At 44.6% G+C, this 16173-nt stretch overlaps 1 protein-coding gene across 1 annotated transcript in view; it reads left to right on the top strand.

Annotated features, from left to right (window-relative positions):
* LRP1B (LDL receptor related protein 1B) overlaps positions 1-16173 on the top strand; it is a 1757966-nt gene that overhangs the window by 810756 nt on the left and 931037 nt on the right. The window contains exon 6 of the mRNA XM_040358043.1: positions 7322-7579. Coding sequence (XP_040213977.1) covers positions 7322-7579 — 258 coding nt within the window. The remainder of the gene's footprint in view (positions 1-7321; positions 7580-16173) is intronic.

Consider the following 16173-nt stretch of genomic DNA (forward strand, 5'->3'; position numbering starts at 1 on the left):
ATGTTTAAAAATTAGATGTCATTGGCTGCTATAAAAAAAGGAATAAAGGAATAAATAAAGGAAGGGTACGAGAGACAGCATCAGCACCCTTAAAACGGGTCAGCAATGGTCAGGATATATTTTTTTCTTGAATGGGTTCCGTTGAAAATGTAGCATTGAAGTTGAAGAAAACTCTAACTATTCTTAAAAGTGTGCCTTAAACCCTCCTCCCACCTATCCTGCCTAACCCGTTTAAAAAAGATTTGTATGCTTGTTTATTTTTATTCCACTCCAGTCTGGTCACAGGATCCTGCAGCTCTGGCTTAACAATGGCTAGGAATTCTAGGAACTGTGACGTCACCCATAGGCTCCTATGGCCTAGCTATTGTTGACGCTCCCCCCTGCAGCAGCACTGACACCGGGGAGCTGCTGCTGTGGACCAGGGTGGATGAAAAATAGGTAAATACACCGATTTTTATACTGGTTAAAGCGGAGTTCCGGACACAATTTCACTTTTTAAATATAAATACCCCTGTCATACACAAGCTTAATGTATTCTAGTAAAGTTAGTCTGTAATCTAAGGTCCGTTATGTTAGGTTGTTACAGCATTTAGACACTTTATAAAATAGAAATTGACTGGGGCCATCTTAAGTGTGGGCATCATGAAGCCAGACTGTATGACTTCCTGGATTTCAGCCTTGCACATGCTCAGTGCTGCACAAGCAGTGTCAGATCAGGTTTCAGCACCTGTGCTGTCCAAGTCACATGATTCTTTGAGACTGGGGAGTGCACAGACTCCTGGAAAGTTACACCCACGACATTCCCAGGAGTCTGTGCGGTGTAGGTTAGGAAGCATTAAGCACCTAGGTGCAGGAAGTGGGAAGATTAACTATTCTGCCTAGCAACAACACTTTGAAGGCATCTAAAAAAAAAAAAAAAAAATCGTAAAGGACTAATGAAATTTTTTTAAAACTACTGATGTAATGTTATATTTATGGGTGGAACTCCACTTTAAGTACTGCAGGTAGCAGGGGGGCATTTCTAAGAATAGTGTAAGGCCCCGTACACACGACCAGTTTCCGCGTACATGTCCGACCGTGTGTATGGCCTAGCGGACAGGTTTCCTGGCCTAGCGGACAGGTTTCCAGCGGACAAAAGTTTCTTAGCATGCTAAGAAACTTGGCCGCTGGAAACCTGTCCATCAGACATGTCCGATGGTTAGCACGACTCATCGGACATGTCCGCTGGCGTATGACGTATAACCAGCGGCCCGAAATCCCGCGCATGTGTCGAATTGATTAGACGCATGCGTGGAAGCATTGAACCTCCATGTTAGAGAACGTCGGTGTCTTCTACATCACCGCGTTCTCTGTCCGCAGGGATTTTGGTCTGATGGTGTGTACACACATCAGACCAAAAGCTCCCAGCAGACATGTCCGATGAAAGCGGTCCGCGGACCGTTTTCATCAGACATGTCTCCTCATGTGTACAAGGCCTTAGACTTTTCTTCCACTTTAACTACTTCCCGCCCAGCCTCTAGCAAAATGACGGCCGGACAGTGGTTTAGTTATCCTGACTGGGCGTCATATGATGTCCAGCAGGATAATCCACGATTGCGCCCTAGGGGGTGCCCAGCACAGCGATCGGTGGTGCGACATTTCAGTCTGACACACTGCATCACTGATCTTGGTAAAGAGCCTCTGATGGAGGCTCTTTACCACATGATCAGTCATGTCCAATCATGGCTGATCACGATGTAAACTGGAAGAGCTGTTTATCGGCTTTTCCTCACTCACGCCTGACAGACGCGCGTAGAGGAGAGCCGATTGGTGGCTCTCCTGACAGAATGCACACCCAGGGCCACCAGGGATGCTGCCAGGACCACCAGGGATTGCCATAAAGGACTTCCACCAGGTATGCCACCCTAGACCACCAGGGATTTGCCAATCAGTCCCCAGGCAGCTGCCAATCAGTGCCCATTAACAATGCCTGCCAGTGCCATCAGTGATGGTTATCAGTGCAATCTATCAGTGCCAGCCATCAGTGCCCATCAGTGCTGCCTATCAGTGTCCATCAGTGCCCTACAGTGCCACCTATCACTGCCCATCAGTGCCACCTGTCAGTGCTACCCATTAGTACCCATCAGTGCAGCCTTTCAGTCCCCATAAGTGTTGCCTATCAGTGCCCATCAGTTTAATTATTCAAAGTGGTTCTAAAGGCTGAAGGCCACAAAAACCTTCTGCGTGCAGCGACCACCCCCAGCCCCCCTAATACTTACCTGAGCTCCTTCAGATCCATGTTCACAAAAGCCTTGACTGTCCCGGTGTCCCAGGACTCTCCCTTCTTATTGGCTGAGACAGCAGTGGGAGCCTGTCGGCTCCCACTGCTGTAAATCACAGGCAGTGAGCCAATGAGGATAGAGTGGGGGGGGGGGGACAGCCGCAACTGTATCTGTCCTAAAGTAGAACTATAGGCCAAACTATTTTTTGTCATTTTGGATAGAGCAAGGAAAGGTTATAACCCTGTCAGAATTTTTTTTTTTTTTGCCACCTATGTCTCATTGCAGAGATTTCCCTTCACTCCCTGTCTCATAGACAAACTATGTCGTGTTATAGTGTGTTGGCGCATGTTGGGTTATGTTAATCATCCCATTTTTTTTTTTTTTTGCCACCTATGTCTCATTGCAGAGATTTCCCTTCACTCCCTGTCTCATAGACAAACTATGTCGTGTTATAGTGTGTTGGCGCATGTTGGGTTATGTTAATCATCCCATTCAAAATCAATAGGTTGAAAATAACAGCAACGCATATGAAAATGGGGCAGCCATTTATCTCTTTTATGTAATTCAGTCACTGACGTGGAAAAAGTATGTAGTTAAGAATTTCCGATTTTTACTCCTTTTAACAGCTGTCTCTGGGTTGTAATGGAGATGATATTAGCAATTGAATTGGTTTTGTTCTCTATTTATATTTAGTGAGCACAAAATTATGATCAGCCATTTTACATAGATCTTCATAATAGAATGCTCAAACAATCCATCCATGAAAAAAGATATTCAGAAATAGCTCAATGATTACTCTAATGCAAAATAGGAACAAATTCTCCTAATGGACTGGGGTAATATGGCTTACATCATTGGCCCTTCTTACAGCTATCTTGTTATTCCAAACCCCTGTAGTTACAACTCACAATAAACTGCTCTGTATATAGAATGCCAAATCATGGGTGATACAATTATTTTGGAAGAGCGTATCCTGGCATCTACCTCTTATGCCGCATACACATGACCGTTTTTCATGACGTGAAAAATTCAATTTTTTCAATTGGTCATTAAAAAACGACCGTGTGTAGGCTCCAGAGCATTTTTCATGACGTGAAAAATGGGCATTAAAAATTTAGAACGTGCGCTAATTTTTTGTGTGGTGTTTCACGTCGTCGTTTGTCACGTCGTGAAAAACGGTTGTGTGTGGGCTTTAACGACGGGAAAAAAAAGTGCATTCTCAGAAGCAAGTTATGAGACGGGAGCGCTCGTTCTGGTAAAACTAGCATTTGTAATGGAGATGCACATTCGTCACGCTGTAACAGACTCTAAAGCACGAAGACAGAAAAGCGCAAATCGTCTCTCACCAAACTTTAACCAACACGAAATCAGCAAAAGCAGCCCAAAGGGTGGCGCCATTCAAATGGAACTTCCCCTTTATAGTACCGTCGTACGTGTTGTATGTCACCGCGCTTTGCTCGAGCATTTTTTTTCACGATCGTGTGTATGTAAGGCAGGCTTGACAAGAATCACATCGACATTAAAAACAGTCGTGTACACAGCATTAGATTTTGGAGGACCTTGTCCTGACACTGGTTCTATTTCAATCTTTCTTGTTGCTCACTCATCTATTCTTGCAAAGCCACCTCATCCCTATTACAAATTTGGAAAAGAGTGTATAGGGGGTATTGTACTTCATATTTATGTTTCCAAGCAAAAAGAAGAGCTCTAGGCTAATTTTCAGGGATTAACTCTCAATTCTTAGCTGTGTTATTTAAAAAAAAAAAAAAAGCCCTGAACGGCTGAATAAGTCAAGAAAGTGCTTATTCCCCATCCCTATGTGTTTTTAGTCAGTGAGAGAGTCTGAAAGCAAACAGCTTCCCCCAAGCTTTCACTTATATCTTGCTGACCTTGCTACTTTGAAATCGCACTACTTCAAGTGAAGTGGGCACAATTTCAAAGTAGCATCATTGTGAACGAGGGCTAAATGGCAGATTAATTAATATTTACTGCCAGGAATCCCAGGAATTGACCACATTTGTCTAACGACATCACCCGTGATTAATACAGTAGCCAGACGTCTGTTATTTAGAGACATCAGTGTCCACCTGAATTCCCTAACTATTGACTTCAATGGTGTAAAATTTGGTTTGTGATTTTAGGCTGTTTTTTTATGAATCAATTGTGGATGTGTGCGAGCAATACTAATTACAACTGTCTGATACCAAGTCAAAGTACTGCTTGAAGAATACATTTACAGGCTAATTCATATTTACTGCAAGGAATCCCGGTTAATGTTACTGACCAATTGTGCCCAATGACATGACCCGGGATTCCTGGCAGTATTACCATAGCCAGAAATCTGTCATTTAGCCCTGGTTCACATTGGTACGATTTGACATGCGATTTGACATTCCCACAGTTCAGTGTGAACATGGGCTGTGTAACATGTACAGTCCACCTGAATTCCATCACCATTGATTTCAATGGTATACAAAAGGCAAAAAAAGGCACAACAGCCTAGTGTATCATCTATGGCAGTGTTTCTCAACTCCAGTTCTCAGGGTGCCCCAACAGGTCATGTTTTTAGGATTTCCCTTAGATGAAACGGCTGTGGTAATTACTAAGGCAGTGAAACTGATCAAATCACCTGTGCAAATAATGGAAAGCCTGAAAACATGACCTGTTGGGGCGCCTCAAGAACTGGAGTTTAGAAACACTAATCTATGGCATAATTTATTAAAATAAAAGAAGCACACCATAGACTCACAAAGTCATACCTCCCACCTTTCTGAGATGGGAATGAGGCACACCTATCAACAAAAGTATGCAGACATAGGACACACACCCTTGCCACGCCCCCTTTTAGGAGAATTGTCCAAAAAAAATCAAGATTGGTTAAACCCACAATTTTTTTTACTACTACTATTTCTTTATATTGGCTTATGGAACGTACAAATGCAGCAATTTAGAAATCCGATGAAAGGTTTATAAATGGAAAATACTTTTTGATAGATAAGAAAGTGCATTTTATTTACAACTATATAGATCAGACCAAAATGAGGGACAGATGAGGAGGAATGAGGGACAGAGGGGCATTGCTCCAAATCAAGGACAGTCCCTCGAAATCAGGGACAGTCCCTCGAAATCAGGGACAGTTGGGAGCTATGCAAAGTGTTAGGCTCATAACATACAACAGAAGGAACTGCGGCCAAAGCCACAATCCATGGCTCCCATAGTGTTGCCAATTATCAGTGATTTTACTGGCGGCCAGTAAAAAATGGGCACTTTTCTCCTGCCAGTAAATGCCAGTCACAGGGAAAGGTTATCAGTAAAAATTATGGGTGTGAGATCATTCCAAGTGTCTGCTACAGTGTGTTTGGGTAGTGCTGGCGAGGAGCGGGTCTGACAGAGACGATGCCAGAGTGTGTTGTGTGATATCATGGTGCAAGGGAGCTGAGTGGAGAAGCCAGAGCCTCGTGTGCTTCAAAAGTCAATTTCATGTGTGTGCCCTCCTGAGTCCTGTCCCTGAGCTACTTACTAAAAGACTTTTAGACTTTTTGTCCGAATGGGCGTTGGCCATGAACTTGTTTTGCATACACACGGCAGAACATTTTCAGCCAACTTTCACCAAATCACATTGTTTTTCAGCTCTTTACCGCCACCCTTTGGACAACTTCTGCTTTTGTTGGCTGATGTTTAGCATTGTGTATTTGTACTTTGGACTTTAGTCCGATGGACTTGTGTACATACAATCAGATTATCCTCCATCGAACATTTGTTGTTGAAAAGCTTGAGCGCATTCACAGTGAACATTTGTCCATTGAAAAAGCAACAACAATTGTCCGATGGAGCATACAGACGGTCGGATTGTCTGATAAAACACGTCCGTCGGACCGTTGTTGACGAAAAGTCAGATCGTGTGTATGGGCCTTTACATCCACCACATTCACCACATTCACCAGTGCAGAAGTCTTTTTGGCTTTTTAGATATTGGGCCGGATTCAGATAGGAGATACAATGGCGTATCTCCTGATATGCCGTCGTATCTCTGAGTGCCGGCCATCGTATCTATGTGCCTGATTCAGAGAATCAGTTACGCATAGATATCCCTAATCCGACTGGTGTAAGTGTCTTACACCGTCGTATCTTAGGCTGCATAATCCCGCTGGCCGCTAGGTGGCGCTTCCGTATAGTTACGCGAGGAATATGCAAATTACTATTTACGCCGATTCAGAAACGAACGACTGCCCGGCGCTTTTTTTATGTCGTTTGCGTTCGGCTTTTTCCGGTGTAAAGTTACCCCTGCTATATGAGGGGTATGTTCGGCGTATCCTATGTTAAGTATGGCCGTCGTTCCGCCATCGAATTTTGAAAATTTTACGTTGTTTGCGTAAGTCGTTCGCGAATAGGGCTCGACGTCATTTACGTTCACGTCGAATCCAATACGTCCTTGCGGCGTACTTTGCCGCAATGCACATTGGGATATTTTACGGATGGCGCATGCACCGTTCAAAAAAACCCATCAAAAACGCAGAGTCAAGTAAAATTTAAATACATCACGCCCCCAACATCCCCATTTGAATTAGGCGGCCTTACGCCGCAACACATACATTACGCCGCCGTAACTAAGGGCGCAAGTTCTTTCTGAATACAGAACTTGCGCCCAAAGTTACAGCGGCGTAACGTATCTAAGATACGTTACGCCGGCCGGACAGATTGACCATTCTATCTGGATCCGGCCCATTGACTTCAGTGGTGTTCAAATCTGGGTTTGTTTTTCTTTTTTTTATGATTTTCAGCCTATTTGGCCTATTGTGCTCAAGCATTAGTAATTGCAACAGAATGAAACTATGTCAAATTCAAATTCTTATCTAGCTTGAAGTAAAAAAAAAAACACATTTAATGATTTATTAATGAATACAGAGTTGAATTAATGTGTCTTTTATATCCGCTTGAAGTTCAGCTTTAAGCTCCAGCAGCAATAGTCTCTGCTCATTCTTGCCTTCCTTTGCTATGTGATATGCAGATTGACATTGCACTCAAATTAATACTTATGATTGCATTATGTTTAATTCTAGAGCCCGCTGACAGGCCTTCAGTTCTTTTGATTGCAAACTCTGAAACAATAGAAGTGCTGGATCTTAGTGGGGGCAAAGCGCCCACCAGGAGCCCTATGAATGCAAATGGAATTCAAACGCTGGATTTTCTGTATGATGAGAACACCGTCTGCTGGATTGAATCCAGGAAGTCTTCATACCAACTGAAATGCCACAAGATAACAAAGACATGGACTTTCACAGAAGGGAGAACAATGTACATATCTCAGCACCTACACAGTAAGTAGATTGATTGTTTTCTATTGATTATATAGGAATTGTGTATAGAAGTCACTCCTGTCTCAAAGCTCAACTTTATTAACCACTTCAGCCCCGGGAGGATTTGCCCCATTCATGACCAGGCCATTTTTTGCAATACAGCACTGCGTCACTTTAACTGACAATTGCGCGGTCATGCAATGCTGTACCCAATCAAAATTGACGTCCTTTTTTTCCCACAAATAGAGCTTTCTTTTGGTTGTATTTGATCACCTCTGAGGTTTTTATTTTTTGTGCTATAAACAAAGAGCTACATTTTTGAAAAAAAAAACTTGCTTTGTACACTGGTGTGCTGTCAGGTTGGAACAGGAAGGGGCCATCCCCAAACTTTTCCCACAAAGTTGGGAGCATGAAATTGTTCAAAATGTCTTGTTATGCTGACGCCTTAAGAGTTTCCTTTGCTGGAACTAAGGGGCCAAACCCAACCCTGAAAAAACAACCCCACACTTTAATCCCCCCTCCACCAAAGAATTTGGACCAGTGCACAAAGCAAGATCCATTAAGACATAGATGAGCGAGTTTGAGGTGGAGGAACTTGACTGGCCTACACAGAGTCCTGATCTCAACCTGATAGAACACATTTGGGATGAATTAGAGCGGAGATGGTGAACCAGTCTTTCTCTTCCAACATCAGTGCCTGACCTCATAAATGCGCATTTTGGAAGAACAGTCAAACATTCCCATAGACACACTCCTAAACCTTGTGGACAGCCGTCCCAGAAGAGTTGAAGCTGTTATGGACCAACTCAATATTGAATCCTACGGACTTAGACCCCATTCACACTATTAGATTTTCTGCAGATATTTGTCTTCAGATTTACTAAAACAATGTAATATGAGGTCAAACCTTAAAGCCCTGTACACACGATCGGTTTGTCCAATGAAAACAGACTGTTTTCATCGGACAAAATGATCGTGTGTGGGCCCCATCGGTGAAAAAAAACAGAACATGTTTTAAATTTTTCCTATGGATAAAAAAACAATAGAAAAAAACGATTGTCTGTGTGGAAGTCCATCAGTCAAAAATCCACGCATGCTCAGAAGCAAGTTATGAGCCGGAAAATTAGCATAATCAGCCCAAACAGTGGCGCCATTCGAATGGAATTTCCCCTTTATAGTGTTGTCATACGTGTTGTACGTTAGCGAGCTATGCTTGAGCATTTTTTATCACGATCGAGTGTATGTAAGGCAGGCTTGAGAGGAATCACGTTGAGAAAAACATAGTTTTTTTTCCATGACATGAAAAACGGTCGTGTGTACGCGGCTTGATGCTGCAAGGTGATAGCACCACCCATTGCATCCTTGCGAATAGCATACGAATAGAAGCCTTGTCTTGGAAAACTGCTAAAATTAATCTTCAAACATGTTCAATTAAATTGTTCAGATAAAATGTTAGCATACTTTATTAGTTTTTACTTTGAAAAATAAAATAAAAAATAAAAGCATTGTCAATATTGTCAGTGGCAGTAATTCTACTCGGAGGCTGAAGTTGGTGATGGTTGGCGCAGTAAGGGTTTGTATTCTGATAAAAGGGTGGAGAGGCTACAGAGTTATTTCCCTGGGGATGCGCAATTAGAATTGGTAAAGTCTAGCAGGATTAAGTGGTCGTGTCGCATTATCCTCAACAGCGCGTCTCATTTGGCTGTATATATTTGATGATTTCCTTACTAATAACACATTACGTTTTTTTAGCTTAAGATCAACAGTGAAAAGCCTTCTTGCTGCTTTCAGGAAGAAATTTTTATATTTATTTTTTTTGATTTATAATAACAGATTTACGAGGCACGTTTAGAAAAGATTGTAATCATTGTGTACCTCCATAAATCTTGTTTTATTGTGCGGTTCAGATGCCAGGCTTGAGGGACGCCATTATAATTTTATAATCGTTTGGCAACGGGCTAGGAATTCACTTACATAGAAATTAGGCTCATAATGGTTGCCTTTTGTTTGCCTTCGTGTTTTGCATTGGTCCTGGCATGGAAAAAGCCATCTACACATGTAAAAATCTAAAATAGGAAAAAAAAATGGCATCTATACACTGCAAGCTGGGAACCCGGAGGTCGGTTTGAAACAGGATTTTATATTGTAATTGTCTTTGGCTGATGTTGAATGCCAGTAGAGAGGATGTTCACGAAAACAAGCTAAAACAGAAGAAGCAACTAGGAACCAAAACAGTTTGAGTTTAAAGAAGAAATCCAAAAAATAAATAGCCAACTCAAAGATAAAAAAACAGCTTTTGCTACAGTGCTCACTATGAATCCAGTTGTTTCCTGCAGTACTTGTTTCCCACCATTAGATGTCCTCAGTCTTCTGGGTTGAATGGCAGGGAGCATCATTCCACCAACTCTCTTGGCCCAGCACTATTGATCTGTTCTTGGTTTCATCAATGGATGGCCCATCTATAGGAATAAATGAGGATTTTTTGAGAATAGAGGCTGTAGAGGGCCCCACAAGGAAACTCTCACAGAGTCAAAGACGTTTTGGGAGGGGGAATTGGGGCAAGAGGACACATTTATAAAATATATGTTTATTCTCCATATTCTCCAAAAATAATCCATACACATCCGCTAGTTAATGGCTCTGTAATCTATTTTTCATTAAATAGTTTCTCACTGCCTCCTTGGAATGTCTGCCAATGTCTGCTCCTGAACCACCCCCCCCCCCCCCCCCCACCACCACCACTTGAAACGAGCAGTGCAAGTGCAGTCAAGTGCACTGCTCTATTCGCTATACAAATCCCAAAGGCCACACTTCCTAATTCATTTCAAGACCAATAAAGAGAAGGGTTACTATGTGTCTACATACAGTGGGACCCCGAGAGTGAACTCAGTCGCCCTCTAACAGGAAGTCAGATCAAAGCAGCAACAAAAACGGAATTTGGGAATTTGGAGGAGGCTGAGTGCAATAAAGGGACTTTTTTTAGTTAGGAATATAAACCACATCTTTTTTTAGGCCCCCTACTTGCGTGGTGGTAAGTTGGGCACAGTTTAGATGCTCACCACCCCAATGGATCAAGTGCTGTCCAGTAAGGATCCTTCTCTCTTCTGACAGCGCTTGGTTCCGTGGTGCCATATTTTGCGTGATGTCATTGAGAGCCTGCCAGGTGTCTCAGGTTCAACTGGCACGGCTCTCGGTGATGCCCCACTAGGGCCGTCTCTTCCTCTTTTACTTAATGAAATGCTTTGCCTCCTGGGATGTGTGACATGTATAACCCAGGGGTCAAAGAGAGGACAATGCACATCATTCGCCTAGGCAAATTACATGAATAGGGGGGCATGACCGAAGAATTTCATAAAGAGCCTGAATCATGCACAGGGGTGGAGAGGAAGGACGATGAACTGGAGGGTGAAGATCTACTTAACACTTATAGATTAATGCCTCCTGTGATGATTCACTCTCTATCACAATGCTAACAAATACCATTGTGTAGTACCTTCAGAAAGCCATTTATGTTTTCAAGTCTTTTGGAGGAAGTTCCCTTCACTTCCTGTTCTGGAGACATAACAGGAAGCTGGAGGACATCTCTACAAAATAAGAAGAATGGGCCAAATTCTCAAAAGAGATACGCAGACTTAACTCCATTTTTCTAAATTTACACGGCGCGTATATTTGCGCACGATCGTCAAAACGACTTAAGCAAAGATTTCCGTATTTTCAGCCGTACTTAAATTAGTTAAACCTGCGCATTCCCGGGCGCAAATTACGCTAGGCTCGCCGCTGTTTTTGATAGGCAAAGATGCAAATGAGGGAGTTAGGGCGATTCTCAGAATTAAGTGTGTGTGCCGTATTTTCCGCCCTGTGCGCACCTGTTAGTTTTTCTGACTAAATTTCCACATTATAAAACCAGCTCTAATTTTACACATGCTGTGGAAGGGTTTGCTGAAGGTAGTGACTAGAGGTTAGAGCTCTAGTTGTGAAGGTTTCTGTTTAAAAATGCCAGGACCAGCGATGATTTTGACGGCACTTGCTGCCTTACAGGCACAAAGGAGGAGGAGGGCACAGAGGAGGAGGATGAGGGCACAGGCGCGAGTTTATCGTCCACGGCGTGATATTTGGCAAATGCCAGCTTATGAGGTGATTGGCAACTACCGTTTTGATAGGGAGGCCATCCTGGAGATCACCCAACTCCTTCATGAGGATCTAATCGCCCCAACCCTACGTTCCCATGCCCTGACACCTCTTGAAAAAGTGATGGCAACCCTCCATTTTTTAGCGAGTGGCTCATTCCATCGAGCATCTGGAGGTGTGGCTGGGATGGTGCAGTCAACCATGAGCAAATGTCTACATCAGGTGGTCCCTGCCATACTGTGGCGCATGAGCAACCAGTTTGTCATGCCCACCCAGGAGGACCAGCGTGTGCAAGCAATGACAGACTTTTATAATATTGCTGGCTTTCCTAAGACCATCGGGGCGATAGACTGCACCCATGTGGCACTACAGCCCCCCCATGATACTGAACACCTGTTCAGAAACAGGAAAGGCTGGCATTCGATCAATGTCCAGGTGATCGTAGATGCCCATGGCCTCATCTGGCACGTTTGTGCCAAGTTTCCCGGCTCGTGCCATGATAGTTACATCCTAAGGCAGACCAAGATCTACAGAGACTTTGAGATGAACGTTTATGGAGACAGCTGGCTGATTGGTGAGTGACATTGGTGTCAGGTATGCCCCCCCCATGATGCAGACATCACAAGGGGCACATGCATGACTAATATCCTCCTGTCTTTTCCCTTACAGGTGACTCAGGATATGCCTTGGGACCCCACCTGATGACCCCCTTTAGGAACCCCCAAACACCCGGAGAACGAAAATTCAATGAGGTGCACATCCAGACCCGGGCTATAGTAGAGCGGACTTTTGGCCTGCTAAAGTCAAGATTCAGATGCCTTGACAAGACTGGGGGTACACTATTGTATTCCCCAGACTTTGTATGCCAAATTATTGGGGCATGTTGCATACTGCACAATTTTGCTTTAAGAAGGGGCATGCATGTGGAGATATGTCCTGACCTAACCCCCCACCCAGGCAATCCCCCCCCCCCAAACCCCTCTACCCGGTCTGCTGAGGGCCAGGCAATCAGGAGACAACTGTCTGAAGGCACCTTTGCCCAGTAAATGGATCCTAATTATATTTTTGTTTTTGCTTTGCCCAGAACAAATCACAGAGATTATGTGACCTTTAAATCTTTACTTTGCAAAATAAATGCACATTACTTATATGCCAATGAGAATGTTTTTTTTTTTGTTACAAAACGCACATTAATTATCTCACAATGAGAATGCATGAATGCACGTCACTGTGGTCCCTAGCACAGACACATCACATGCACATCGAATTGGATTAGATCCAAGTACCCCCCCCCCCCTTTGGTACTTGGGAGCAGTAACGCCCCGCCACGGCTCCAATTATGTCACTGTGCATTCATACACCATTCAGGAACCTAGGATGACTTCTCCCTGGTCCTGGGGATCCCTACTCCACCAAAACTGAGGGTGACACCCTTATGTTTTCAGGAATGCCACCCCCCCCCACATTCACACATCATTCACACACATAAACCAAATCATAAGTACAGTGTAAAAAAAAAAAAAAAAGAAAAAAAAAAAAGTACCCCTGCAAATTAAGGATGTTGCCGAGTGCTCCTTCTGGGCTGCCCACGGCCACGGGCATGGGCACGGCCACGGGGACGGCCACGGCCGACTGGGGGATCTTCACGGGGGGGGGGGTCTGTGCAGGGGAGGGAGTATTTTCAGGGGGGGGGACTGTGCAGGGGAGGGAGTATTTTCAGGGGGGGGGGACTGTGCAGGGGAGGGAGTATTTTCAGGGGGGGGGACTGTGCAGGGGAGGGAGTATTTTCAGGGGGGGGGACTGTACAGGGGAGGAAGCAGCCTCCCCTGGTGTTTGTCCTCCTGCTGGCCTTCCCTCCAAGGCAACGGCTATCCTTGTCAGACAGGAAGTAATGTCAGCCGTATTGGCCTGCACAGCCCGGGTATTGGCCTGCACAGCCTGGGTGAGGGCAGTCACCTCCTGGGCCACACCTGTTGTGGCGTTCCTCAGGTCCCACAAACAGGTGATGACCCCCACGGAGTTGGTGGCCACGTCACCCAGTGACTCCCTCATTGCACCCAGGCTGCGCTCCACCTTGGTCATTGTTTTTTGTATTGCAGACAGACTGCGGGTCTGCCGGACATTGTCCCTCAACAGACTGACCGGCAGACGCACCAACCCCCCCCTGTTTTCAGGGGTCGGCATCCTACTTGCCCCTGAGGCTTGTGGCCTTGGAGGAGGAGTTGGAGTGAGCCATGGGTGCTGCTGCATGTTGGAGGAGGGTTGGAAGGGGCGACCCATGATGGTGGCCTGACTGCTGGGCGCCTGTGGGGTTCCCTCAGGGGATGATTCAAAAGTCATATCTTGGCCCATCATTATTTCCTGCCCAATCAGAATATTGTCATCTTCCTCCCCCTCATCCTCCTCCCACTCAACATCCAAATTAGGGGAGTTGTGGGCACTCCCCTCCCATGGCGAATCCTGCCCTTCTTGGGACTCTGCATGAGCCTGTCTTGGGGGTGGTGCAGCAGCCTGCCCTGATGGGCCTGCAACCTCCTGACCTGATGGGCCTGCAACCTCCTGACCTGATGGGCCAGCCACCTCCTGGGCTGATGGGGCTGCAACCTCCTGGGCTGATGGGGCTGCCACCTCCTGGGCTGATGGGGCTGCCACCTCCTGGGCTGATGGGGCTGCCACCTCCTGGGCTGATGGGGCTGCCACCTCCTGGGCTGATGGGGCTGCAACCTCCTGGCCATCTGGGGAGGACACAAAACAATCACAGGTTGTTGGATCCACACACTTGGCACATCTTCCCTTCCCCCACCCACACATGCTAATCACCAGATAGAAATTCAAAAAAATTACCTGTCCTCATAAGAGGATCATTGTCAAAGCCAGGCAGGCCCACCACCTGCTGTGGGTGGAAACACTGGGCCACTGCCCATTCCTCCTCACTCATCCTGACTGGGCAGGGTCCCCCTCCTCCAGTGCCCCTGGTATGGGCATGCAGCGTTGCCAGCTTGTTCCGGGACACGCTCCTCAAGTCATTTATTTTTTTTTGAACTCCAGCGATGGTCCTGGTCTCCCCCCCCCCCGCCGCATTGATCCGATCGGTGATCTTTTGAAGGATCTCCTTCCTCCTGGCCGGGGTGGTGGTGTGGCTCTCAGGGCCATGGAGAAATCGCCCAAATTTAATGACGCCCTGAGCAAGTATATGCTTCTCTGCCAGGGTAAAATTAAGCTTCCTGCGCTTGGGAGCCATGACAGACAACACCCAGCAACAGGGAACTCACCCAAAAAACAAACAACAATACACACACACAACAAAGAAAATACAAACAAGCAAAAATAAAAAAGATACAGACAGCTACTATTAATTCGAAAACAAACAGGCAAAAAAGGAAAACAAAAAATATAAACACAACCAAAAAAAAACACTTATCAAAAACAAACACGCAAACAATCAAAACAAAGAACAAATTATCCAAAACAAACACCAACTATACCCTCCAACTCCACAAACACTTTTCTCACAAACAAATCTTACCAACAAACACTGACAAACGTTCAAAGCAGAAGCAACTTGCTTTAGGAAGGGAACACAGGGAAATACTTTTGCAATTGAAGTCTGTTTGACTGGGGCTATTTAGACACAGGGCGATCTTCAAACTAAGTACGCTTGGCCTTTTACCTATCTCACTGATTGCGCTGACCAAAGTTCTGCACATGCGCAGTGAGGTCCAGATTCGTGCGCGCATGCGCAGTACGGCCGGCACTTCATTTGCATGGGGTCACGGCTCATTACAGTGAAGCACGCCCACTTCATTCCCACTTGCCATAACCACGCCTTACGCATTGAAACTTAAGTTAAGGATGGCGCAGTTTTGTGCGCAAATGCACTGAGAATACGGTACTTACGACACCAACTTAGGGCACCGTAACTTAAATGACATAAGTTAGATAATCCTAAATTTACACATGTTTTTGAGAATTTGGCCCAATGTTTCTTAGATAGTTGTCATTGGAAAATTTATCTTCACCTTCTGTTTTGGTGATAACTCTGAAATTTTGACCACTCATCACTTCTCTTCAAGTTCTTATTCATGCCTTATTCATGTCATCAGTTTTCGGCAGCACCTATACTTGTGAGCAACTACTGTATTTTCAAGGATGAAGCACACAAAGGGTAAAATTAGAACCAAAATATCCGATGAGCACCTTGAGAATTTATTGAAAATTTCTACTCCATCCATCTAACCAGATATTGATGCGTCAGTTCATCAAAAGCAATGGAACAGTGTCAAATATAACTCAATTTTCTTTTATATTACAGAAAAAATGAAGTTGTATTACTCAGATAAGTACATTATCTATATCAGTGATCATTAACTTGTGATCTGCCCGACTTTATTAGTTCCTCAGCCATACTTATTTTTTGTGTATTTTATGTGTGGCCCAAGATAATTCCTCTTCTTCCAATGTGGCCCAGAAAGTCATAAAGTTGGGCA

This window comes from Rana temporaria, chromosome 6 (genome assembly GCF_905171775.1).
Source record: "Rana temporaria chromosome 6, aRanTem1.1, whole genome shotgun sequence".
NCBI lineage: Eukaryota > Metazoa > Chordata > Amphibia > Anura > Ranidae > Rana > Rana temporaria.